At 45.9% G+C, this 26,876-nt stretch overlaps 1 protein-coding gene across 7 annotated transcripts in view; it reads right to left on the minus strand.

Moving 5' to 3' along the window:
- Positions 1–26,876, minus strand: part of SLC37A4 (solute carrier family 37 member 4) — a 120,884-nt gene that overhangs the window by 27,437 nt on the left and 66,571 nt on the right. For all 7 annotated transcript variants that reach the window (XM_085645890.1, XM_085645892.1, XM_085645893.1 and 4 more), the window contains exons 3-4: positions 14,568–14,800; positions 2,393–2,636 (exon numbers count right to left, since the gene is read on the minus strand). In XM_085645890.1, the coding sequence (XP_085502016.1) occupies positions 2,393–2,636; positions 14,568–14,800 (477 nt within the window). The remainder of the gene's footprint in view (positions 1–2,392; positions 2,637–14,567; positions 14,801–26,876) is intronic.

A 26,876-nucleotide genomic window follows, 5' to 3' on the forward strand; every position in this document is an offset into this window, starting at 1 on the left:
TGGTGCCCGGCACATGGGGCATGGATGTTGGCGCACCCCCGTGCCTCATAGCAGAGGTCCAAGGGGACTAGGCCCAGCTAGGGGCCCCTAAATTCCCTTTCCGACAGCCAGTCTCTTCTCCATTAAATTTTCGCAGATGTACAGCTGTGTCCGTTTTTTTACAAAAGAAGCCATTCACAAACCTAAACAAATCTACAACTCACGGGTATCCATCCTAATCCCCTGTTCGACTTGAAAAAACTTACTAAAAAGCTGCTTAAGTGTAACTCATTTGAAAAAGTGTCTCCTGCAATCTTAATTCATAGTGTAATGGGTATACCACTATGCTGACAGCTGGCCACAATTTGTTTTCCAAAATGTATTTATTGACTAAAAGAAATGCTTTATGCATACAGAAGTGGAACATGAGACATAAATAAATTCACAGAGGCAGTGGAGATAGTGAATGATCAGGGACAGTACAACACAGATGAACAAAGACAAATAGTAAATGTAGATTATTTTCCATGTAGTGCTGTGTTCATAGCTTGAACAAGAGGGTACGGCAAAATGTCAGAATCCTTCATTGTGTCGCCTCCTAAGTGCACAATTCCATACTGGCATGTTTCCACCCAGCAAAATTCTGTTTCTCGTTCGACAGTAATTGAGTGAGCCACGTTGGTTACGGGCACAGAGCACTTTCTAAGACATGCATTTACAATGCAGTATGTCTCACATTTGCAAGACTTAAAGCTATTACTTAAAAAAAATAAAAGTTGGTGCTGTGCTCTGACGTAAAGCGAAGATCCTGTGTTGTAAATATAAAAGGGGCACTGTGCTAAAACATAAAGCATGGCCCCCGTGCACAGTACTTAAAAAATGATGAAAGCAGGTGCCGTGCTAAAATAAAAGCGCGGAGCCCGTGCTTATTCAACTTAAGTGCATGGCGGTCCGGGAAGTGGGCGCCATGGTCATTAAAAAAAACATGAAACTGGGGGCCGCGCTCGGTGCCATGGTGACAGAATATCAGTAGCACAAAATAAAAGTAGTCCCTAAACAGAGCACATGAACACTTACAGCATAACAAAACTGTAGTTGGTCGGTGCTCCTTTGATAAAATGGGATTGATGTATAGGGAGCACCAACCAATAAGGATCCAGGAAAGAAGAGCAATGCAGGACTTAACCAATGGCAAGCAGCAGGCAGGATTACACTCACTATAAGGCTTACAGTAGGTCTTGCAGACAGCGTATGCGTGCGGCCTAGGCTAGACTTAAAAATGCAGTTTAAGGTGCACAGGTGTCATACGTTCCTTTGTTATTCACATTCAAAGTTTATGAATCATGTGTATTTTAAATGAAATATCTGCCTTTCCTAATAAGTGTTCATTTGATGCTTTCAGTTTCCTTTCAATCTTAGTGTACCATAGTGAATAATATTATCGATTCCACTGCTCTCAAAAGTAAGAAAAATGTTATTGGTCTATTTAGAATTCTTCAGGGTAAGTTACATAACAAAATAGGAAAAAAAAAATTCTGCCCGTGCAACCCTTTAATTAGTTTTATGCTTAGTTTCTTGAATCCAGACTGCTTCCTACAGAAAACTGGAAAAAATTAACACTGATATGGACCTTGCAGAAAAAACCTTCCATTAGGTCCGTTTTTAAAATGGTCAATTTTGCTCAGACCCAGTCCTTTTCGATTGATTTCCACTGTGAAATACATAGAAATAGTGCTGGAATGGAAACCAAACCCAGCACTGGATAAAATATTCTAACCAGGGACACATTGACAGAGGCCGTGATAAGAATTTGGTATGAGAAATTCATGTTTTTGTCATGGCATGCCATCTTGCTTTGAAAGCAGCCACACAGCCCGCAGTCTTCAGGGAAAATGCCAGAGAGACCGAATGGCCAGGGCTTCCCCACAAAGAAAGAATGGAGTCCAGACGTGCCCTAGAGAGAGAGAGAGAGAGAGAGAGAGAGAGAGAGAGAGAGAGAGAGAGAGAGAGAGAGAGAGAGAGAGAGAGAGAGAGAGAGAGAGAGAGAAGAGAGAGAGAGAGAGAGAGAGACAAGAGAGAGAGAGAGACAAGAGAGAGAGAGAGAGAGAGAGAAAGGAGAGAAAAGAGAGAGAGATGAGAGAGAGAGAGAGAGAGAAAGGAGAGAAAAGAGAGAAGTGAGAAAAGAGAGAGAGGAAGAGAGAGAGGAAGAGAGAGAGGAAGAGAGAGGAGAGAAAAGAGAGGAGAGTGTAAGAAGAGAGAAGAGAGAGAGAGAAAAGAGGGAGAAAAAAAAGAGAGAGAGAGAGCTTTCTCGGCTCAGTGTCTCTTCTCAGCCTGCCTTGGGGTCCAGCAACCAGCCCCATACATACATATTGCTGTGTTCACCCCTTACCTCTGAGGATCGTGAAGAACTCACCTTTTTTGCCTTTTTTCGTGCCCGGCTCGATGTTTTTCAGGCCCACATCCGCTGGCTCGTTCTTGATCATGGCGAGGCAGAGGAAGGCCACAGCCACGCAGATCAGGCCGGAGACGGCTAGCGTGGAGCGCCAGCTGTAGCTCGCCGCCAGCACGGTGGCAATGATGGGGCCCACACTGCCGGCCAGGTTCATGCTGGTGGAGAGGACAGCCCACCATGTCCCAAACTGAGAGGGCTCGAACCACTGAAGGGAAGAAAATGGTAAAACACACAAGAATGTAAGTGCAGCTGAAGACAGTAAATCTAAGGGACCATGCAGGACTACTTTCCATGGTGGTCTATCTGTGTGGACAGCAGTGTCCTCATATTATTAACAGCTAGGGGTAGAGGATGTAGCCTTATGGCTAGAGCAGTTGACCTCGAAGCTGGGGAACCGGGTTAGAGTCTCGGCATGGACGCTCAACATCCTGTGATTCTGGGCAAATCACTTAATCTCCTCGTGCCTAACAAAAATGAATGTGTCCATCTGTAACGAAACTGGTGCTCAAGTAAAGCGCTCTGATACCCGATATCTTTGGGTCGAGTTCGCGCTATATAAAACTCTTAAAAAATTTTTTTTTTTAAAGCTATCTCAGTAGGACGTAAGGAACTCGACACAACCTGCCATCTGTGTCATCAACTCATAAACAACCCTAGGAGCTTAATATACAGAAATTTACAATGATGGGACTTTCTGCTGGAATCACAAGGCACTGCCTGATAGCATCACATTCTGAGAGACACTATATGAAGGCATTACACTGTGAGGCACTATCTTGTGACATCCCACTGAGGGAAGCACTTTCGTTTTTATTTGCAGTATGTTTATTACTACCTTAAAAAACAACAAAACAAATGAAGGCATTGTGTGAGATTAAAATCAAAATTGTCAAAGTGCACAAATATTAGGGCTAGAAATAATATACGGAAATAGGAAGAAAGGGGGCATGGACATTAAACGAGCATACACAGTAACATTACTCTGAGAAATGTTGGTGGTCAGTCATTACTTTGCGATCCATATTCTAGCTACAATATCGGGAGCACTATTACATCACATTAATTTTTACTATTTTGGTATGTTTGTAATTACTTTATGTATATTACAGGTCTTGGTGCTTTTATTGCACAGAATGCAGAGGCCCAAAAACATTTATCACAAGGAACCGTGAAATATGATTTCATGGCTGCATGTGAAATACAGATTTCCTCAACATAATGACAGCTACTAAACCAGTCGGTAGAGCTTTAACCTTGTCAGGGCTACTAGGGTTTGCGGCATGGTGTGCCAAATTACGCAGCAAGGTTATTAAACATGATCCCAAATACTGGGATCGAGGGAATGAGAGGAAGAAGTGGCTGGCTTCGTAGGAGTCCTCCCTAATCAGTCTGTACTACCAAAAGAACAGAAGAGACTGGTAAAAATTTAGCGGCAAAAAAATTAAATATGCGGCACACTCTTGCAAAACAAGTTTCGTCCATTTGAACTAAAAACATTTTCTGTGACAGCTGCAAATGTTGAAAATTGTATGAAAAATGATGTGCAAATAATTATACAGTTAACACTGCAGCCACTGAACGGCACAAATCAACTAGCCCTCACCACTTCCTATCGATTTATCAACAATTTATTCTAAACAGATAAGCAAATCAAACACACTAATTCGTCAGTGAGGAAAACAGCCTTTTCAAGATAACTTTCTCAAAATAAACACGTAACATATAATTAAGGGTGGGTGAGGTGTAATATTGCACGATATTGCCGTCTCAGAATTCTGGTGACATTTACAAGCCCCCCCCCCCCTCATTATTTGAGATGTCACCAGAAGCCCTCAATGTCAATATTGGATAATATTAAACTAAGGGCCCTGTGGTCTCCTAGATCCCCTCTTTGCATTCTAATGCGGTTCTGCCTATCTGTACTTGTTGATACATGATTTTTCCCTTTTTGGCTCACTGTTTTCTGAGACTTCTTCTCTACGTGGCTCTGCATTGTTGGCGCAGAAATGGTCACAAAGAAACATCGGGGGAGGGCTTATATGGAGTCCTTGACATCACATTCCGCAGACGACGTCGCTGTGGAGTTGCCAAGATGCCCTCTAAAGATGTGCGCAGGTACTGCTGAGAAAATTTCCGGACCCAGTCTGGCGCTTGGGGAGGATTCTAAGGTAAGGAATGTGCGGCTAGATGTCCTAACAGATACGGCTGAAAAGAGTGACAAGATCAAAGCCCCACCCCCTCTTGTAGGCCCACCTCTCAAAGGACCCATCCTTCATGGAGGAAATATTTTGAATGTTGGCAGATCTGATTTTCAGGAGGCTTTTTTTTGGGGGGGGGGGGGAGGGGGGGAGATGTTGATGCTCTTCAGTACCATAAGCAAGTCTTGATGATGAGGAGGACGACAAAGAGGCCGATTATTTTCTCCTCTTTCAATATCCTGATGCTGGTTTACATATTGACCTAAAAAATTCCAGTAGTTTGGATAGTTCACCAGAGTTGGACCTAAACATGCATCAGGACCCTAAACAGAAAAAAAGTGTTTCTTCTGTAGTGGTTCATAAAGCTGAAGTCATTGAATTACAACTTCCCACGTAGGAGACAAAGCCTAATTTTCTAATGGAGATTTTGTAGTCTGGGCCTTCCACTTCAGAACCTTTCTTGCCCTATTACGAGGTCCTGACTGATTCTATTATGGCAACCTGGTCAAAGCCTTCTTTAGTCCTGCCAATGAGTTGACGGACTGTGCAATGCCATAGGCCAGTGCTAGGTGACCCAAAATTTCTGATGAAACAACTCGCATCTAGGGATTTTAGGCTTGCACATGCAAAGTTAATCTGAACTACTTTTGGTCAGCTCCTCCAAACAGAGAATTTAAAAAGATTGAGTGTAGGAAGGTGGAATCTGACTAATGGTTGCCCCCAACTTTTTGCCTGGTATTTGAGTGGTTTTTGACTAATCTGGCTGGGATCCTGCTATCCAGGACCCCAGCCTATCTGCGTTCTCCCTAAAACTAATGTGAAGTACCCTAGGTACAAACCAATTGGATGCTGAGGATGCCCTGACAGTCCCTTGTAGATGGTACCCTAGGTACCCAGGGCATGGGTCCCTCAGTAGGCCTAACAGGGCTGCAGCACTTATTGTGCCACCCTGGGACAGCCATACAAACTGACACCACCAGACCACTACTGTAGTCTGGGTAAGGTGGTGCTAGCACCCCTTATAGGGATATAGGTAGCCTATATCCCACCCCATTACAACACATGTACTCTCATGGGTCACCCCTATGGCAGGCCTTGCTAATCCTACAAGGCAGGGTGCTGAGGTATGTGTGAGGGGGGACCCCTACATGAGTAGGACCTCCCTGCAACCTTCGTAAAATCATTGCTGGGTTGTTTGTAGTGTAGCCATACCATATACTCTTAACCGCATTATAAGTCTATTGCGATAACGCGATAACTTGAGAATGGCTACAAGAACCATATCGTGTTTGGTGTCAAACATGTAGGAATCATACCCCCAGTCCAGCCATGGGCATGAGGGTACGATTCCCCCCTGCTAGAGGGGCGATATGGGAAAAGCAGCAGAATTGAGACACCAATTTAAAAGTGCACATGTAGTACAAAATGGCTACTACCCGCCACCCACACGACTGTGGGTGGCTGTTGCTGGGGAAAACCCCAGCCTCGCCAGCTGGACAATAGGGCTCCTGTGGCAGGGAGGTGCTAGCATCTCCCCAGACAGGATAATGTGGATTGGAACAGGGTGGGTGCACCAAATGTCCTTTCAGAGTTGCACGTAGGCAGCTGCAGAGCCCCCATTCTGCATACACCGCTTGGAACCGGTTCAGGGGCATCCTGCCCCTCGCCCAGGCGGGAAACACACAAAGGGGAGAGGGTGTAGCCACCCTTTCTCGCCTCACCCCTCATTGGTGGGCACTACTCTGGACACTCCCCTAATCTTGGGGATAAAGGTGAATAACGTGGCCCCAGAGCCTCAGATTAATCTTGACCTTTACAGTCTTGACCTTCGACTTGCTGCTGCCCAGCTGACGGAAGAAATCTCCCTTGGGATAAAGGAGTTATCCCCCTGCTTGGCAGGCACCTGAAACACTGCAAGTGACCCGGTTGGAACCTAGCTGCTCCTACGGACTTCGACGACTTCCAGAACCCTTGAGGTGGGTTTCCAGCGCATCCCAGAGGCCAGTGAGTGTGCTCAACGAGTTTGGGCACCGTGGACCGCGTGGGTGCCGAGATCCCCAATACCCCAGGACACCGGCCACCTCTTGCGTAGCACACGACCCTGACCAGTGGGGAAGTTGTGCTTTGGCCCGTTTGAGCCAACCACTCTACAGCAATTGTGCCAAAGACCAGCGCCCTAGCCCCCTCCGGTGGCTCGTGGGTGCCCTTTTACGCACTCCAAATTGCCGCCTCCCGCGGTCCCTTGTCTCTCGACTTGAGGGCCCCAGCGGAGGTCTATTTCGACAATCAAGAGTTCCCCTGGTTGCTCCAGGCCTGCTCTACAGTCTCTCCAAAGGAGACCTCTCCCAGACCTCGTGGGTCTGCACTGTAGCAGATTTGTTTAACTTTCGTGGGTTGCGGTTGCCAGGGCTTAGTGGATCCAATCCGGACACTAACACCGCAGCGACCCTCATCCGACGTGGGACAGTCGCCCTCCAGAAGCTGGCCTTCCTTGAAGCCTCCCGGAGCCCGTGGCTGCAGATCCAAGCTACACCGCTTCGCACCTGAAGCACCAGACATCGAAGGGCTCTTTGCTTTGAGCCTCCTGGTCACTTTGCCGTGACCCAGACTCTGTCCCCTCTGGTTTCAGGTTCTTCTCTACAATCTTCACATCCTTGATCTTCACGGCATCATCGACGCTTTTGGCTAGCAGCACTTTTGAACATTTTCCTATAGAAAATCAGCACGCGACCCGACACCAGAATCGACCTATGCACCCGGCTTCCCTGGGGCAGGTAACAGTAGTACCTCGGTACTCTCGTGGTAGTGGGCTCCTCAAAAGCTTAAGTCTAAAGTTTTAACTTTGTACTCCTGCTAGAAGTGCCTTTAATCTGTGTAATTTCAACCGCGACATTCTCCATAGACTATAATAAAGATCCTGATAGCAGCTATTTCCACTGCACGCGCCTCCCGTGGGTCCCCTTCCTCATAACCTGGGGTGGATTCTTAAGGGGCCAGCGATCCTAAATACCCTAGGCATTGTCTGTAGAATTGTCGTGGTTCTTATACCACTTTTTTGATATATGGTTTGGTCCCCCCCTGGGGCCCAGTGATTCCTGTGCTATTTATTGTGTTTATAAATGCTTGTTTGAATTGTAACTTTGCCACTAGCCTCATACCGAGACTGTGGGATTCTGTCTAGAATAAATACATATATTTTGTATATAGACCTGTGTGGGCTACTCTTTCATTTGGTTATTCAAGAGGTTATTATGGTACAACAATAAGCTTAACACTCCTTCAAGACTTAGCCTGAAGGCTGCTCTCCACAGCTAACACTGGGATAGCTTTGTTTAAAGGTTGTCTTAAACCTATCATCAATAAGAGTCGAATTGGACTGGTGCAAGGTGTCCCTATAACTAGGAGACAGCATATGCCAGGCCAACTTCCCACATTGAGGCAATAGGTAAAAAACATGTTTTATTGACAAACCTATCAGTGCTCTACTTGAAGGAAGTTTGCCTCCCGAGTGCTGAACGTATGACCTTTAGGATATGGCTCACAATGTTTTGCCAGCGTTGGCCAAAGATTTCTGCAGTGCTTTAAGGCAAACGGTACCAGGTAGTAAGGGCTTCAAGTACATTTTGTGTTCTGGTCTGGACACACTGATTCGGTTGCTCGTGCACAAGTCACCAGCATTATCAGACGTCATGCTTCAATGCGTTCCATTGGCATTTCCGGAGATGTACAGGGGTTCACTCATGGACAGGTCCACAGACGGGTTCAGACACACACATTGGTAAGAAACCAGATGCAGCTCTACAGCACGACAATTCCATCAGCAATACAGATAATGTAGGGTCTGTTTAACGGCCCTTGCCTATCACAGAAAACTTCTTCATAACCTGTCCAACACCAGCACAAACTTTTTAGGGCAGAGGCAGTGACAGAAATCGTAGTCAGCAGCATAAGCCCTCCTCCTCTTCTCCAATTACTCGCACCAAACCTCTTAAATGGCCCCTCCATTAAGCATTTGGGGCCAGTAAGAGCAGAATCCAGCATTCCATGCCCTGCTGGTGCTTCATTACACTGTGCTTGTGCTTTCTTCACATTATTCAGCAAGATTATGCCCTTCTCTCTCTGGACTACTCCCAACCACATATCCTTCCAGTTATTGCTCAGACATCAGTGCTATTCCCTCCAGAGAAATTGTGTTACTCATCAAGGGTGATGTGAAATTAGTGTTCAAGTCGGAGTAAGAATTGGGATGCTATTACTAGAACTTCTTGGTCCCCAATAAGGATGGTGGCCGTAGACTAATCTTGGACCTTATGTTGTTGAACTCATTCTTCAAAAAGTGGAAGCTCAGGATGATAACTCTTGTGAAAGTTCGGTTTGCCTTCAACTCAAAAGAATGGATGGTGTCTTCAGGCGTGCAGTCCCGCTGTAAGTATTTCCAGTTTGTAGTGGGGTTGGACCACTTCCATTTCACAGTCCGGCCCTTCAGCCTGATATCAACCACTTGAGTCATTACTAAATTTATGCAAGTGGTTGTCGCTTATTTCCACGAGGCCAGGATACACGTTTTGCCATTCCTCGATGACTGGCATGTTGAAGTCTGGCTTGCCTCAGCTAGTTTCGGACCAACTGCAGACAACGATTCCTAAGCTGTTCACCTGGAGATTTTCTATTTAGCCCAAGTCCCATCTTATTCCATTTTAGAGGGTGAACTTTAATAGAGCCATTCATGATACAGTTGCTCTGAAGGCTTTTCCACAGCCGCAGCAAGCACGGGCCATTCAGGTTATGTTTCAAGCAGGAGCTACTTTCCAAGTCTTTATGTTCTGGTGTCCTACCCTCTTCCTGTGTAGGGCACTCATTGGCACATGCAAGCCATTCAATGGAAACTGCAAATACAGTGGGTTAGCACTGGGGATACCTCATGGACAAGATGTGAATATTCCACAAATTGGTCAGCGTAGTTCTGTGGTGAAAGAGTGAGGACAACCTGATATGCAGTAGACCCTTGTGTACGAGGTGGCATCAGAGGATTCTAGTCTCCAAAGTAGCAAAGCCTTCATATCAGTCTTTTGAGCCTACACACCATTCATCCGGTCCTCAAGGCCTTTCGATATTCCATCAAGGATAGGTCAATATAGGAGATGATAGACAAAACAACCACTCTGTGGTACTGCAGCAGGCATGGCAGAGTTAGGTCTTATGCACTCCATTGTTTTGAGGTTCTGAAGCTATACATTATGGACGTGGTTGGTACTTCGTGAGTTATCCAGAACTGTCAAGCATATGGTGGGGTTTCTCAAAATTAAGGTAGATAAACTCAGCAGGCACCATCTTGCCCATAACGAGTGGCATCTCCATCCAAAAGTGGCACACAGAATTTTTGCCCAGTGAGGCACACCCTTTCTAGATCTGTTTGCTACTTCTGAAAATACTCACTGTCAAACCTTGTGAGCTCCACAGTTTCCTCCTCAGGGGTTTCTGGGAAGCACATTCTACCTTCGGCGGGACTTTATACTCATGTACACATTTCCACCTCTGCCTTTGATCCCACAAGTCCCAAAAAAAAGTCAGGTGGAACCAAACACAGCCAGTCCTGGTGGAACTGGAGTGGATCGGTAGAGTTTAGTACTCCAAACCACTCACTCAAGGAATCTGCCATCCATTTTGACTCCCTCTTCATGCGGATGGATCTCCTGTCCCAACAGCAGGGCAGAGAGCTCCACCCAGATCTCTGTAACCTACACGTTTATACCCGACGATTGAGTGGAAACAATTTAAAGGTTTCAACCTTCAGCCGGAAGTAGCTGAAGTTATTCTGGAGGCCTGTCGCCCTTCCACCAAGTCCGTTTACTCAGGTTGTTAGACAACAGCCCACTGAAGGCCTTTAGTTAATATGAATTAAGATAAAATAAAATATGTGATGTGTTTGTTAGATACCATGCACTTTAGAGAATATGTTGCTATTTACAAGGGAGCCAGGAAAACACTACTTATCCCATAATTCTTTGGGAACGATGGTGGAAAAGAAGGTCAATAATGTTACGTTATAAAATGAAGAAAGCATGAAAAGAGAAGATGGACTAATTGCAGTGACAAAGACCAATCTGGTTGAAATGTGTAGGTGCTCTTTTAGCTACTACTGTGCGCATTACGTTAAATAAAAATTAAAACACTGCCACCTTATTTGGCACCAGATTCTTGCAGGAATGTTGATTTAAAAACAATGTCCTGAAATTTGATAGTTATGGTGTGCAACACACAATGCAAACGAAAACTCCTTCAACATTGTACGCTCTTTGCAAACAGGCTTTTTTAGCATGATATTTGCTAAAGGTGTCCTGTACATAACAGGGGCGTGAGTTATAGTGTGCAATGTGAGCTGCGCTCATAACTGGTGAATCTCAGGGATTATTTGCTTTTGATTGTTCAGTGAATTTTATGGCTTTCTTTTTGGTGTACCGTATTTACATGCTATATACCCATACTGTGCTGAGCAAGGCTTTCAGCCAGTCCCTGTGCCTAACGCCCCGTTGACTGCAAACGAGGGATGGTCGCGGGCCATGCAGGCCTTTCACTGGGCTTAATTTGCTAAATGATTGCCAAATTCCATGCCCATTCATCAAACAGTGTCAAATGTAACACTTCTTTAGCCCCCTCCCTTACCCTTTAAAACTGCCCCTCCTTTGGAAGACCTGCATGAAATTGAGAAAACCAAGAGTAGGCTTAACATGTTAAGCCAAATGTTGTGCAAATCCACAAAATTGTGTCATAGTTAGTAATAAATCAAAATTGTTTGAAGGCCCTCTTTAACTTTGCATTCCTGCCCACCATTCCACTGAATCTGCATGAAAGTTGAAATACTTATACCTGGGTATAACTTGCTAACTGCAATATTTGATGCAAAGTCAAACACAGCTAAGGTGATAGGCAAGTTAAAATGTTACTGCCCTCCCACCTCTATCAAGATTACATTTCCTGTGTGGTGGTGGGGGGCGAGGGGGGAGATGCATCTTTTTGACCTCCCTCTTTTTTTTTTTTTATTATAAATCTGTATATTACTTTTTGTATATATAAATCTCAAATTAGCAGCATGTGTAGCAAGATATCACCACTCTGTACATATGACATTTCCAAGTATAGTCATCGATTACAATGTTCATGAAGTTGGTTATACACCGGGGAGGGGGGAATCCTCATTTAATCCACAAATGCTCAATCCTCGGATTCCAGATCTTGCCATGTTTCTGTGGACTCCCTCACACGAGGTATAATATTTTCTCTAGAATCACACATCTTTCCATAAGCCAATACAATTTCAGCATTGTTGGTTCCCATTTCTATTAAACTTTTCACATAACAGGTATCACCTTCCTCCTCCATAGAACCCAATAACATGAGCTTGTGAGATAACGTTACTGGGAACTGTACAATCTCTGTCAAGATTGTAATTTTACCTCCCTCTTTAACTTTTTTCTCCTGCATGGAAAGGTACAAACATTAGCATGCCAGATCTTAGCCAGATATGGTAAGTGACTACTAAATTTGGTGCAGATCCATTTGTGGGGATCAAAGTTATAGGCACATTGAAAAATGTTTTTTCATTTGTAAGTGCAACTTGGCCCTTACAGTGATGACTGTTATTCAGTAATATATAGAGCCTGCATAATGGGTAACTATAGGAAATGTACCATTTCTGCATGGTCACTTTCACCTTTTGCTCGACCCTATGTAATATTTGCTGGCTTAAGAACTCTGTGCAGTTTTCCCCTGCTAACCACTAGAAAAGTGCCTGGGTTCTCCTACTAAATGTGAGTGAATTAGCACATTCCTAATTGGTAATTTTTTTACTTGCCTATAAGTTTCTAGTATATGGTACAAAATGTACCCAGGGCCTGGAAGTAAAATCCGACTACTGGATTGCGTCACCTATTGTGCCATCCACTACAGTGGCAGACTTGACTGTAACAGTGTTAAAACTACAATTCGACCAGTCAAAACAAACTATTTTGACAGGTCAAAAACTTCCTTGCAAATATTAATAAGTCACCCTTATGTAGGCTTTGCAGCCCACAAGGTAGGGTGCATATAGTATTTAAAAGTAGGAGAAGAAGAAATTTAATGTTAAACTAGCAATCAACAGCTGTTTTCACAGTGACATTCTTAGCGGTCCTAAATAGAAAACTAGAGGACAGATACAAATACTAATTCTGTATTTTGGGTAAAGGGGGTTGCTAGAAAAAGAATTAACCCACTATTTTTAATAGTTATTGAAAATCCAAATTCAATGGTGAAGTAGGATTTGTAATAAATATTAAAAAAGTAACTTTTAAAAAGTTACACTTTACATGCCTGAACTGTCGGAAGGCTAATTATCATAAGCCTCTGCCAGCTCCCAGCCGGTGATTAGCTTTGAATAGGTCTGAAATTCCTCCCAGGAGCAAATAGGCTGACCTGAATGGGCACATGTGACTCCTCTGAACTTCACGGAATATGCAGGGTGTAGGCTGTAGGTATGCTTTTTGACACTACAATGGCATATCCTGCTAGAGTATGACAGGTCTGCAGGGTTTACATATAGCCCGTGAAGCACACTTGAAAGGGGACAGACCAGGATGCCAAGACAATTGTTTTGTTGGATCCATAGTCTGGTTGCTGAAGGACTCTGTTTTTGTTATACCAGACTTGACTTCTGTATTTGGGTTTATTGTGGGTACGGTAGCTGTCTCAAACTGGATTTTAGTGTCAGATGTTGGAGGACACTAGAATTACCATAGTACACTCCACACATACACTCCCAGCCCCCGGAGCCCAAGTTTAGTAGGGCTGAAGAACGTTGTCATCTTGAAAATGTCAAAAGTGGGTTGGGCCCGACCTTTACTCCATTGGTTGGGGAGTACCCAGGAGTCATCCAACCCACTAGGTTATGCCAGGCATAAATGTGCCATCTCCAGGCACACACTTCAGAACACTTCCTGGACCTGCAGCAGATCAGACGAGGACTAGACCGGTCTGTGAGCTGAGAGGAGCTCTGAAGGACTGGAACAATTTCCTCTTGTACCCAGAACAAAGAAGTGGACTCCAAGTACCAAAAGCAGTAAACAAGGCTTTAAGATTTGTTCTGCAGTTTTCCTCAATTCTAAAAGGACAAGCAAGCCTTACAGGCCAGCAAGAGACAATGCCCCCTTGCTACGGAGAGGGTCACAGTCAGGTTGACAATCAGTGAAAAGATTGTGCTGTGGAAGGTGTTGAGTTTGTTGGGTGGCTCTACAGGAGGAATTTTCTGAGCTGCCAAAGAGGGAGACAGGTCTTTGACAAACGACTTTAGATATGAGGGTTTAAGTATTTAACGAGGCCTGAGGTAAACATATTCTAGTAATGAGGTAAGGATACTGCAAGCAAGGGACAAAAATAAATTCTACTAAATATTCAGACAAGTATTAACCTCAAGCAACATAGATTCTGTCATACCATCGTTCTTCAGTTTCTGAACTTTATGATTCATGAAAGTGTTTGATAACAGAACGGACATTAGCACCCCTGTGCATAAAGCTTCATCTTTCTTTCTGAAAGCCAGCACAGCTGGTGCTCTTGACGAATGTCTTCAAGCACCTATTTCTGAGACAGGTTTTGACACAAGCTCTCAAGATACCACATGACATCACTTGCTCCATTCTTTACAGGATAAAGTACAGCACTAAGTTCACATCAGCAAGATTGGAATACTCCTTCAGTCCTCATGCACAACACCCAATGCTTCCAATGTGACAACCAACTGGGCACCCAAGCCCTGGATTGCAACAAAATAGAAAAAGGCAGCACTCTGCGCTTTGGGCCAACTAGTGATAGCGATGTGTTCTACAAATGCACAATGCATTTGATCACACATTGCTACGACAGACATCCACTTCCACTTTTAAATTACATTTCATTTCACTGACCTTGCGAAGAATTTTTCCGCATGGTGGCCACCCAAGGCCTTGCGCCAGCCCATTGAAGAACCACAGAACAGCAAAGATGGGCACTGTAGAACTCCAGGAGAAGAAGACATTGGAGACTCCTACTAACAGGAGACCAGAAGCAAAAAGCCATCGAGCGCTGATCTGATCTGACAGGACCCCGCTGATAAATTTACTGATGGCGTACGCTGCAGATTGACTGCTGGTGATAAGACCTACAAAGAAGACAGCATCAAAATAAGCACTTTGGGACAAGTTGTAGTAGTAGTGTCATCTCTGTAGTAAAGAAACCTTGCAAGCAAATTATCATACTACTGTACGTAAATAGCAATTATTGCCCTATCATGAAAATCAGTTATCAAGCATAGAAGAGGATGGCAGAAGTGTATTAAACTGCGCATGTGACGAGACAGAAAACACTCGCCCCCTTTCTAGTAACACATAATGCTTGACATTACACCCTGTAAAACAATATTGGGCATACTTCACACCCAGTCACGATGAAATATCTAACACCCAGCCAGTCATACCTCACACGCTGGCATTCAACCATTGGGGAATAGCCAACTATGCAGAAATGACACACACATTGGCCGCAAACTACACTTAACACACACCCAGCCAGTCAGTCAGATAGAAATACCTCACACTTTGCCAGTCAGACCCACAAACATAACACACAGCCTGTCAGAAAACCACATATTATAGACTACAACCTAACAGGCAACCCCAAAAGAAACGCATAATCGGTCAGGCAATCAAAATGAAACATGCAACTAAATGCACTCACTATCGCACAAGAGCAATCTCACACCCTGCTAGCCAACTACACGGTCAGGCAGTACAAGTCTGATGTTTGGATGACGCAACATCATAAGCAGGTCATCCTACATGTTGGATTTTAACATTTTAAATACATAAGCGTTTGTTAACTCCTTCCTGCCTTTACTGCAGCTCTGTAAATGGGACACAAGACGACTGTCACTTAGTAGAAACAGTGAGTGAGACACACTACCTGCCCTCATAAATCCATTCCACTGGTTACCTAGCGACTATCAAACCAACTTGTATACAACACAGAAGACCTTTCATTACAAAACTCCTTCAACATATTCAACAGATCGGTCCACAATTCTGGGCTCTGTATCTCCGGATCAACTCACTACCTCCTTGACACTAGCCACTGAGAAAGAAAAAAAATAAAAATCGTCTGGTTCTTTTCAGCACACTCCTCCAACCTCTGGAACATTCTTCTGATCCAGCTCCTACTCAATGTTAATCTTCTGACCTTCTCACAAATCCAGAAGACATTTGCTTTCTAACCCATCACTGTCCCCACATGACGTGAAGTAACTGGCTAGGAAAAGGAACATTTATGATAACATTTAATAAAACTTGTGATGTCAAAGTGACTATTATTAACAGAAGTCAGCAGCAACTGCATAATAGCGTGAAATCAAAGTGCCCACTAATGCCAGCTAATAAATGCAATCATTTTTTGGGCATATCTCTGAAACAAAATGCAACTATACAGTGTGCATCTTTCCTACTGGACACTTTACTCTTAATAAATACAAAATGACAAAGAAAAAAAGGCTCGGACAACTAATCGTCAGTGTTACTGATAGTTTGAGGTATTGGTGTTACAAATAATAATGCAACGCCAACAGCTCAGACTTTCAGAAATGCGAGACCTAGTCCATTGCAAGTGCTTACGAAGTGAGCCAGGAACCAGCATTGTATGTCTCCGTACAGTACCGCAAGCTGCTCCTAGAGGTCCGTAATTAGCAAGGCACCAGCACTGCATGTCTACAAAGTTGGAGTTTTTGGCATTTTAAATGGCAATGTTTTTTACCTAGCCATATTGCAGGGTTCAGTACCATATGTGGCCAAAAGGGGACCTCTTTTGGTCATATAACGTACAGCAACCTGCAGAAGATATGGTAAATCCAACCTACCCATAATGCACTGCATGCAAGACAGTACTACAAGTACATTCAAATAGCTATTTCCAAATATACAATTAGTAGCTTTGAAATGTGACAAAAGAATTATTACATTTATTTCGGATTAGGTTGTACTCTGTGTGGGGCTGATGAAGGGATATTTATAGACAGTCTCATATAAATGTGAGATGTTCTAGTGAGTGATGTAACCACTGCCAGCCTAGCTTGGGACCAAGTGTGTTTCCTGATTGAAGCCATTTAAGAAAATAGTGCCTTGAGGCTGTAATTTAAACCTAGGGAGTAACAACACATGTAACAGTGGGTGTCTTCATGGGAGGTTACAAGTAGAGACAAGGCGGTACCAAGGAGGGACTACTAAGCCTATTGACCAATGCAAGCCACCATTTACAAAGGACAGGGACAGGAGCCAATTAAAAAGATGGGCAGAAAGTGGGCAGAGCTTTATGCCCATATCCTGAATACAGCATGTCTCGAAGAGCCAGCTCAAGCGCTGCCTAGGCGAGACCTAAAAACGTGTTATTGTTGTAGAACACTGCCCCAAAGTGAGCCATGTCAGTAAGTGAGAACAGTAGTGAGCACAAGTTACGCTGCAGTTTCTCCTCCACACTGAAAGGAATTATCCAGATTATTAGCAAAAATCGCTTTATAACAGAGTCCAGTCTGTTTAAGCGCACACTATTACAGATACAGAGATAACATTGAGGTCAAGTAGGGAAGTGAATACTAGAACTCATGTCTCCTGGTTCTCTAAATCGCACCTCCTGCCATGTAGCCGGAACCAAGTGCAACCAACCGTAAGCACCAACTAAGTGTTAGTTAGCAACAATTCTATGGCAGGACCGGAGGATCCGATTATGCTTTTCTTCCTTCGCTTTAATATCAATGACAAATATGCAGCAGCCAAAAAAGCATTAAAAAGTGACTTTTTCTTTCCAAAACATCCAGAAAACAACCTCTGGTCACAACACAAAACAATCCACATTTTTTTGTCTCGTAAACATCAACTCCCATCAGTCCATGGGATAACACAGTAACCAAGTCCTTCTACACCGTCCCTGAATCCTAGAAAGTTCCTCCATTCTGTGAAGCCCTCCTCTTTCTTTGCTGCGCAGCCAGTTAAGTCCCTTTCCTTTTTCTGGGGAATTATGTGCTCAGGACTTGATAGCGCTTTGGTGGTGGTGGGCCTTAGTTTAAGGGACACGAGTGTTTCACAATTATTCTTGGCGTTTGTTTGTTTGCTTTACAGAATCCCTTACGGCCGTGGGAGCATTTCAACTCGCTCCTTTCGCGTCCGGCCCACCTGCAGCGGCCTTTGTTGTCCGCCAGAAGGAGCCCGTGCGTCTCGTTGCTCTCGCAGCGCGGCTTTCTCTTCAAAAGGAGCTGCGCTGGGAGAGTCGAGTCTGCCGGAGCCTGTCCCCCTGCCGCCATACTAGAACGCCCTCCGGGGTCCGTATTTTGTCCCGAAATTCAATATATTACGCCCCCCAGGGGTCCGTATGTTCCACGGAGGTTGTTGAACTTCCTTAATTGCCTGAGGGCAGGTTTGTGCACTGTTTGGTCGTAGCGCGCTGGGTGGCGGTGTGGCCTGGTCGGCATCTGAGAGCCTGCGCGCTTGGGGTGTTGTGTGTCACCCACAGCGGCTGGGCCGCAGTTTGAGTCTTGCAGTTCTTTGATCTGCCCAAAATTGACCTGGCGCTGCCGGTCCACGTCTATCCCTACTAAAGACTTTGTCTGTAGTGGCTGGTTCGTCTGTTGGCCTTGACCTTGGCGATTGCCTACCTGTCACGAAGTTCTCCACTCCTGCGGTATTGAAGCATTCCCTAGGGGATATCCGGGGGCAGGATAGAGCAGGGGAGCTATTATGAGGAAGAAGAGGCAGCACAGTACTTACCTCTGGATGATGATTTATTTGAGGCGGTAGATAGCTCTATCTTTAGGTGTGTGAATGAAGTGGTAGCCCCTATGGAGGAGCACCTGTCTAACCGCATTGTGGCAGAATGCGCTAGGTTGGCACAGGCTCTCCTGGGGGCCGTTCCCCCCACGCCAGGCCCGTTACCTGAAGAGGGTGGCCACCCCCCCAAGAAAGTACATAGGGAGGGCGGCGCGGAAGAGGCGCAAGGGGTGGACAAGGACACCTTTGAACGCTTGCGCAAAGCTTTCTTGGCTAAGTCTGGTCCACCTCCTTCTGCGCCTCCCCCACCGCCGGAACCCGCAGTTTCTACCGCCCCTCCTTCCCCGTCCCAGGCTGGAGGTTCTCCGGTAGATACCGACGATGAGGAGGGGTCTTCGCGTTCTTGGCGTCCGGCCAGTTCCGCGGGCACATTGCCCCAGGATGACACAGGTATGCTGGACCCGGATGAGATTATGCATCCGCGCTCCGCAGCCTGGGCACCGGGGGACAAAGTGGCCAAGTTCGTGGCGGGACGCCTCCGCAAGCCTCTCGAGAAAGAAGCACGGGGATGTCTCAGAGCGGAGTGTCCACGCCCCACTTTGGAGGGGAAGGTAGCCCTGATGCCCGAGTTAGATTCGAAAATGGCTACCTTCCTTGCTAAATATGTGAAAGACCCCCGCAAGGGAACAGATCCATCCTGGCGATCTTGCCAGTATAAGCTCTTGGATGCCATTGGTCCAATGACCAAAATTTTAGATATGGCGGAGGAAGCAAACGTTACGGATTCTACCATATCTCCCGAGGTGCTGTCTAACTGGGCGCAAAGGGCGATAATCTTCATGGGGAATGCAAACTGCGCCCTATCAACAGAACGCCGGCGTTCGTTGTTGATCAAACTCAACCCAAAATTGGGCGACTTAGCATCTTCCGAGGCCGGTGCTGTGACTCAAGGGGGCCTCTTCGGGGACCCCTTCGTAAAGGAATTGGGAACATTTGTAGCCACTTTCACTTCATTAGACAAGGCCCAATCCAGCATTAAAAGAGTTTTCCAAACTTGTTTTTCCCAAGGGAACGGCCGTGTCGGTCAGCAGACTGGTAACAGGGGACAAGGCTCCGGGCGAGGGCAGTATAACTCCTCGGCCAATTACATCAACTTCTACCCTACCAGAGGTCAACGTTTCCGGGGCCGCGGTGGCTTCAAGAACAACTCCGGCGGTGGCCAACAAAGCGGTAAGTGCGTATTTGGGGTCGTTAAGCGGCCTTTCAGGATGCTTGGGCACAGCTGACGTCAGATGCTTGGGTCTTGCAGACCATAAAGGGCTTTCACGCGGAATTTTACGATCAGCCGGTTCAGGGAGAACTCCCAAGGCCCATTTCTTTTTCCGTCCCCAATGCTCAGCTGATCGACTAGGAGGTGTCCGCTCTGCTCAGGAAAGGAGCCATCTGTCGATCAACTCTGCACCCCAACGGGTTCCTCAGCAATATCTTTTTGGTGGAAAAGACAGACGGGGGCCGGCGTCCGGTGATCAACCTCAAAGAGTTCAACGGGGGTTGGTCTACCGGCATTTCAAGATGGAGGGGATCCATCTCCTTCGGGATGTACTCCTGCCACACGATTGGATGGTCAGGCTGGACCTCAAGGATGCGTATCTGGTGGTTCCAATCCATCCTCCCCATCGCCGTTTTCTCCATTTTCTCTGGCGGGGTCAGGTGTACGAGTTCACCGTCCTTCCGTTCGGGTTTTCTTCCGCACCTTGGTGCTTCACCCTGTGATACAGTTTTTGAGGGGTCAAGGAGTCAGGATGATTGTGTACTTAGACAACATCCTTCTCATGGCTCAGTGCCCACTGATGCTGACGTGTCAGTTGCAGCAGACGGTGTCCCTCTTGGAGAGCCTGGGGTTTGTCATCAACGGGACGAAGTCGGTCCTAACACCAACTCGAAATCTGTTTTTTCTCGGATTCGTCGTGGATTCCGTTCAGTCCTCCTTGAGTCTCCCATCTCGCAAGATGGCCAAGATCCGTCATACTTTGAGACAGACCATCTCCAGGCCCCAAACCTCCCTCCGTCAGATTGCTCGGGCGGTAGGACTTCTTTCCTCCTCCATTCAGGCAATCTTTCCGGGTCCCCTCCATTATCGGGCTTTGCAGCGCCTGAAAGCGCATCATCTCAGGAAGGGGCTTTCATACGACCAGGCGGTTCCTCTGTCAGAAGAGGCCAAGGAGGAGATGTCCTGGTGGTTGACACACATGGAGGCCTGGAACGGTCGGGCAATCTTTGGCTCAGCGCCGGATTTGGTCATAGAATCAGACGCAAGCAGGTCCGGATGGGGCGCCCGGTGTGGACATTTCTCCACAGGCGGCGTTTGGTCGTCAGTGGAGCAGAAGCTGCATATCAACGCCCTGCAACTTCTGGCGGGTTCATTTGCTGTCCGTTGTTGGACAAAGCGTCAAGCGAGCGCGTGTGTCATTTTGAAGATGGACAACGTCTCAGCGGTCCGTTATGTCAGTCGACTGGGGGGGCCCTAGTCCCGAGCCTTGGCTAATCTCACGAAGGAGTTTTGGGAGTACTGCTTGGCACACCAAATCTCGTTGACGGCGGAGTACCTTCCGGGCCAGGCCAATCAAGTAGCCGATTGGCATTCCAGGCATCCGAGGGATTCCAGCCTATGGAAGCTGGACGTTCTGGTCTTCCAATGGTTGAACGGTCTCTGGGGCCCGTTCTCGGTGGATCTTTTTGCGTCTCGTCTCGACCATCAGCTGCCGCGTTTCTTCAGTTGGAGGCCCGATCCACTGGCGGAGGCCACGGACGCGTTTCTCCAAGACTGGAGTCACGAGAGGGGTTATGCATTTCCTCCATTCTCGATGGTGGTACGAACGGCAACCCGGATCCGGCTCTTGGAGGTGGATTTAGTGGTGGTGACGCCTTGTTGGAGGTCTCAAGTTTGGTTTCCAGTTCTTCTGGAACTTTCTTGGGATTTTCCAATCCTATTCCCCCCGCTTCCTCATCTTCTTCTGAACCCGGACGGGGAGCAACACCACCTCATTCGCCAAGGATCTCTCCGCCTCATGGCATGGAGGCTTTCAGGAGACACTGGTCGCTCCCAGGCCTTTCGGGATCGGCTCAAGGTCTGTTGTCAAGGGCCTGGGCAGACAGTACATCTAAACGCTATCGGTCCGCGTGGACTAAGTGGATGCGTTGGTGTCTTCGACGGGGTCTTGATCCCGTGGTCGCAGGCATCGTTCCCATGCTGAACTTTCTGGCAGATTTGGCCACGGAAGGCCTGGCTTACCGCTCCATTAATGCAGTGCGTTCGGCGATTTCTGCGGCTCATTGTCAAGTAGATGGAGCCCCAATTGGATAACACCCGTTTGTCTGTCGACTCTTGCGGGGTATCCGTCTGTCGCTGCCCCCAGAACCTCGATACTCGGTCCTCTGGGACGTCAATTTGGTCTTGAACCTTTTCTTATCCTGGCAGCTGAATAGGTACCTTTCTTTGAAGGAACTCTCCGCTAAGCTGGCCATGCTGTTATGTCTGGTGTCCTGTCGTAGAGTCTCTGACGTCCGAGCGTTGGATGTTACGGCAAGGTTCTTCTCCCTGGAAGGGGTTACGTTTACGGTGGGTCGACGTACCAAATCAGACTCGAGGACTATTTCGTATCCAGCTTCTGCGGATGGGCCCAAACTGTATGTGGTGAATTGTCTAAAGACGTATGAGGACATGACTCTTGAATTGCGCCCTCCGGGCGAAAGGCAACTTCTTATTGCCTTAAGGAAACCGCACAAGGCGGTCTCCTCCCCCATTATAGCCAGGTGGGTGAGATGGGTCATGCAAGAGGCGGGTATTGATACAAAACAGTTTGGTGCACATTCAGCCAGAGGTGCGATGGCTTCTAAGGCGTTTTCTCTGGGAGCTCGCTTGGAGGATCTTATGCGGGCAGCGGATTGGTCTTCCGATTCCACCTTCAAGAGGTTTTACTTTAAACCTGTGGTGGATGTGACTCAGTTGGTGGTAAGTAAGCTTTGAACTAGCATAATCGGAGCCTCCGGTCCTGCCATAGAATCGAAATTTGCCTAGCATAGTAACGGTAAGTTTCAATTTTATTAAGGACACGGAGGCGAGGATTATCCCTCCCATTGCACAGTTGGTGCGAACCCACCCGTACTGGCGTAAGTAATCCAGTTTAAAGTTTTTTCTGTCAGCGGTTTAGTTGCCCGCGTTGCAGCTTTGTGTCATGAGGATGTTGGGTTGCCAGCTTGACCGAGTGACCAGTAGTAATCTCTCGTGTTTCTTTACATTGTAGGAAACGATGGAGCTAAGCAGGATCAGTAATGTTCAGGCTTGACTGGAAATGGCGATGAAAGAGGAGGGCTTCACAGAATGGAGGAACTTTCTAGGATTCAGGGACAGTGTAGAAGGACTTGGTTACTGTGATATCCCATGGACTGATGAGAGTTGATGTTTATGAGACAAAAAAATTGTGGATTGTTTTGTGTTGTGACCAGATGTTGTTTTCTGGATGTTTTGGAAAGAAAAAGTCACTTTTTAATGCTTTTCTGGCTGCTGCATGTTTGTCATTGATATTAAAGCGAAGGAAGAAAAGCATAATCCTCGCCTCCGTGTCCTTAATAGAATTGAAACTTACTGTTACTATGCTAGGCAAATTTCGATTCACACATATTATCAAGGGCAGACCAGAAGGGTTTCAAACATCAACAGGTTTAATGTCCAACCTAACACAAACTTGTCAATAGCACATATGAGCACAGAAAACAAACAAAGCCACCAGTAAACTCTACCACAAACTTGAAAAAGCAAACTCTGCCATTACTGCACACATGCACACCTCTTAAATCTCCAAACCTAAAATCATAATAACATGCGATGACTAGCTAGCAGGGTGAAATACACAGCACCTTTCAACACAAGGCACAGCCAAGCAAACAGAAAAACAGCCAGCAAAATATATAGGACAGTCAATCAGGAAATACAAGCATCACACAGAACAGTAGCACATCAACAGTCCTTTTACTTGAAGTTTGCCTGTGATTCAGTAACACACTGCAATCAATCACACACAATGTGGGAGGCAATCATGGGTCCAAGGGAAAGGAGCACCAAGGACGACCGCGTAATAGCCTTGATCCTCTTTGGCTTATCACCAACATAGGGAAGGTCTAATAGTAACTAAGTTGGGACTAAATTCTACATGGGATCATAGGATCATCACTCAGAACTACTGAGCCCTTATCAAATTGGATCAAACAAAAGCCAAATTAGTTTACATGTTTTCTTCCCTCTTGTTGGATATCCATAGGCAAATATAATTATATCACACCTTTCTCTATTTTAAGTGTGCGTAAACAACATCAAAGTCATCCAGGCAAGGCTAAAAAGGCAGCCAATTCTCATACCCGTATTGAATTTATTTACTTATTTTTGACATTTATAAAGCGCACTGTAACCCTACGGGCATCCTGGCGCTACGATACCGGAAGAAAGCTAGAGGGTAGACTGCAGAGCTAAACCAAGTGATTATACTCTAGGAAAGAGCCATGTCTTGACTTTCTTATGAAACATCAATAAATCCTGTATTTGCCTGAGTTCCAGAGGAAGGCGATTCCAGAGGTGGACAGCTGCCACGCCGAACGCTCTTTCCCCCGAAGTAACTCTCTTTGTCCTCGGAATCTTAACAAGATTAGCAGATGAGGCGCGTAGGCTACGTACCGGTTCATACCAACTGAACTTGCCCTGAAGTGGTTTAGGCCCCAGTCCATGCAGTGCCTTAAACACGATACAAAGAGACTTGAACAATATCCTTTGAGTCACCGGGAGCCAATGTAGCTCTGCCAGCGCCTGGGATGTTGATGACCGACGTGCCCTTGTCAGTGCCAACTTTGCTGCTACCGCCTGGACACTCTGGAGCCTTGCAATCAGGTATCTCGGGGACTCAAGTAACAAAGCAGTACAATAGTCCAGGCGGCTCAAAATGACACTCCTAACTACTGTAGCTCTTGCCTGAGCTGGCAGTATAGGCAGCACTTTGGGGAGTCCTCTAATAAGAGTATAGCAGCTTCCCACCAGCTTATTGACATGGGATTCCAGGTTCAGCTTCTCATTAAAGCTGACCCCCAGATTACGTACCGTGCTCACGGGTACCAAAGGAACGTCTGAGGGTATGGGCCAGAAATCAGTTGGCAATACTGGTGGAACACTGCCCACCTCGCAGTGCAAAATCTCAGTTTTGTCGTTGTTTGTAACCATTACACTTCTTATCCCTTAATATGAACTTGATTGTTAATTATGTTTTGACTGTTTGATTATATCATTGTTCTATTTTCTCTGGTTTCAATAAACTCAAACTTAAAAAGAAAAAAGAAAAAATTGTAATGAATTGTCCCTCAACCAATTCACCATTTCCCGCATGCACACATGGAAAGTATCCTGGGAGTCAGCATGGTCACCTTCCAAGGACACAATAAGCTGGGTGACAGCGTAATTAACCACACTAATATTATGAACTTTGATGACATCCAGAAGCGGCCGCATGTATGCATTAAACAAAACGGGGCTGATTGAGGACCCCTGAGGTACCCCATGCTTATTGTTGGTAAACTCCGATTGAAACGGGGGAAGTGCTACTGCCTGCCACCTTTCAGACAAATAAGATCGCACCCAACTCAATGCAACATCCACCAAACCCAAATCTTCCAGCCTTGCAAGGAGGATGGCATGGTTCACCGTGTCGAATGTGGCGGACAGGTCCAGCAGAATTAAAATTGCCGATTGACCCCTGTCCACTCGCATCCGAAGATTGTCCAACACGGTTACCAAGGCTGTCTCTGTCCCGTGACCTGGCCTGAACCCAAATTGCTCATCCTTCAGCTTGTTATTTGTTTCCAGAAAATGGGACAATGCCCTACTTACCAGACGTTCCACAATTTTTATTGGATATGGTAAGAGGGAGATTGGTCTGTAGTTTTTTGGGCAGTTTGGGTCCAGTGTAGATTTTTTCAAGAGGGGCATTATAATTGCCTGCTTCCAGCCAGGTGGCACCACCCCGCTGCTAAGGGACTGACCACACAACTGGCGAAGAACTGGAAAGACCACAGATCCCAGCTCTTTCCATATTTTCTGAGGAATGGGGTACAGCGGTGATCCTGAGGAAATTCCCAAAGCCAGTCGGACAAACTCCTCTTCCGAGAGCAACTCAAACTGATCCAGAGTGGGCTCCTGAATCAATGGCCCAAGCCTATTTTCCCTATCTTGGTTGATTTTTAATGTATATCCCCCGTCCCAGTCCGAATTGCCCGATGGAATCGCGGGTTTCAGGCCTGCCACAATCTTGTTAATCTTTTCCTGGAAGAAGGATGCCAATCCATCACATAGCGCCTGAGTTGGTAAAACGTTATTTATACATTGAGGACTGGTCATATCTCTACTATTTTAAAAATACTCTTGGAGCTATTAGATGACTTAAGGAAAGAATCAGCATAGTATTCAGTTTTGGCAGTTGCTATTTCTTTTTTATAGTTAGCTAATTTCTCCTTCCAGCTAGCTTTATCATTTTCGGCATAGTACTTTCTCCATTGTCTTTCTGCCAACTTGCAATCCAATTTATGGTTCCTTAAAACTTCCGTGTACCATGGAGCTGAGGGTCTTCCCTGTTTCCTGATGTTCTTTAAAGGGGCAAATTGGTCCATTGTCCTGGTTAATTGCTCACAGAAGACTGTATAGATCTCCGCTACCTGCTTCTCAGGGTTGAAGAGAGTCTCTGTGTAGAGTAAAAGAAGCACTTGAAATGATGTAGTTATTTGGGAAATGCTGCAAATTTAACTGCCTCTAGGCTAAGATATCTAGTTTACAAATTACAATGCATCATTCATCGAAGAGATATCCTGAACAGAAGATTGAGAGGCTGAACAAGTTTGTTTAAATGTAATATGCTCTGGCAGAGAGTTCCAGATCTGTGATCACAAAACCACAAACCATTGGCCAGTTCTTGGGACTGTCAGCAACAACCTGCTGCATAATCTCAACAACATCAGCTGATGCCATGACAATCCCCAACCTAACAGACAGGTGCATTACCTTTTAAACACAAACACCAGACATGCCACCTTAAACTTGGCGTGCATTGCAACAGCCACCCTGCCTCATCTTAAAACTAATCTGGTTAACGAGTTTGCATCGTCCATTTCTGAATTTATGAGCAAGCCTTTATTATTTTTCGATAACAGACAAAAAAAGCTGAACTCACCATTTCCAAGTTTAGACTTTCATCTCGTACCACCCGCAAATTCCTTGCTGTTTAAAAGGTGGGTAAAAGGCCATATAGCTCCGGAGACCATGCCTAATCATGGTCAAATTCACAATACTCCTGGCAGAAAACGTAAACCAATCCTCAAAACCATAAAAACCAATATTACCTT

The sequence above is a fragment of the Triturus cristatus genome, chromosome 3_1, assembly GCF_964204655.1.
Source record: "Triturus cristatus chromosome 3_1, aTriCri1.1, whole genome shotgun sequence".
Taxonomy (NCBI): Eukaryota; Metazoa; Chordata; class Amphibia; order Caudata; family Salamandridae; genus Triturus; species Triturus cristatus.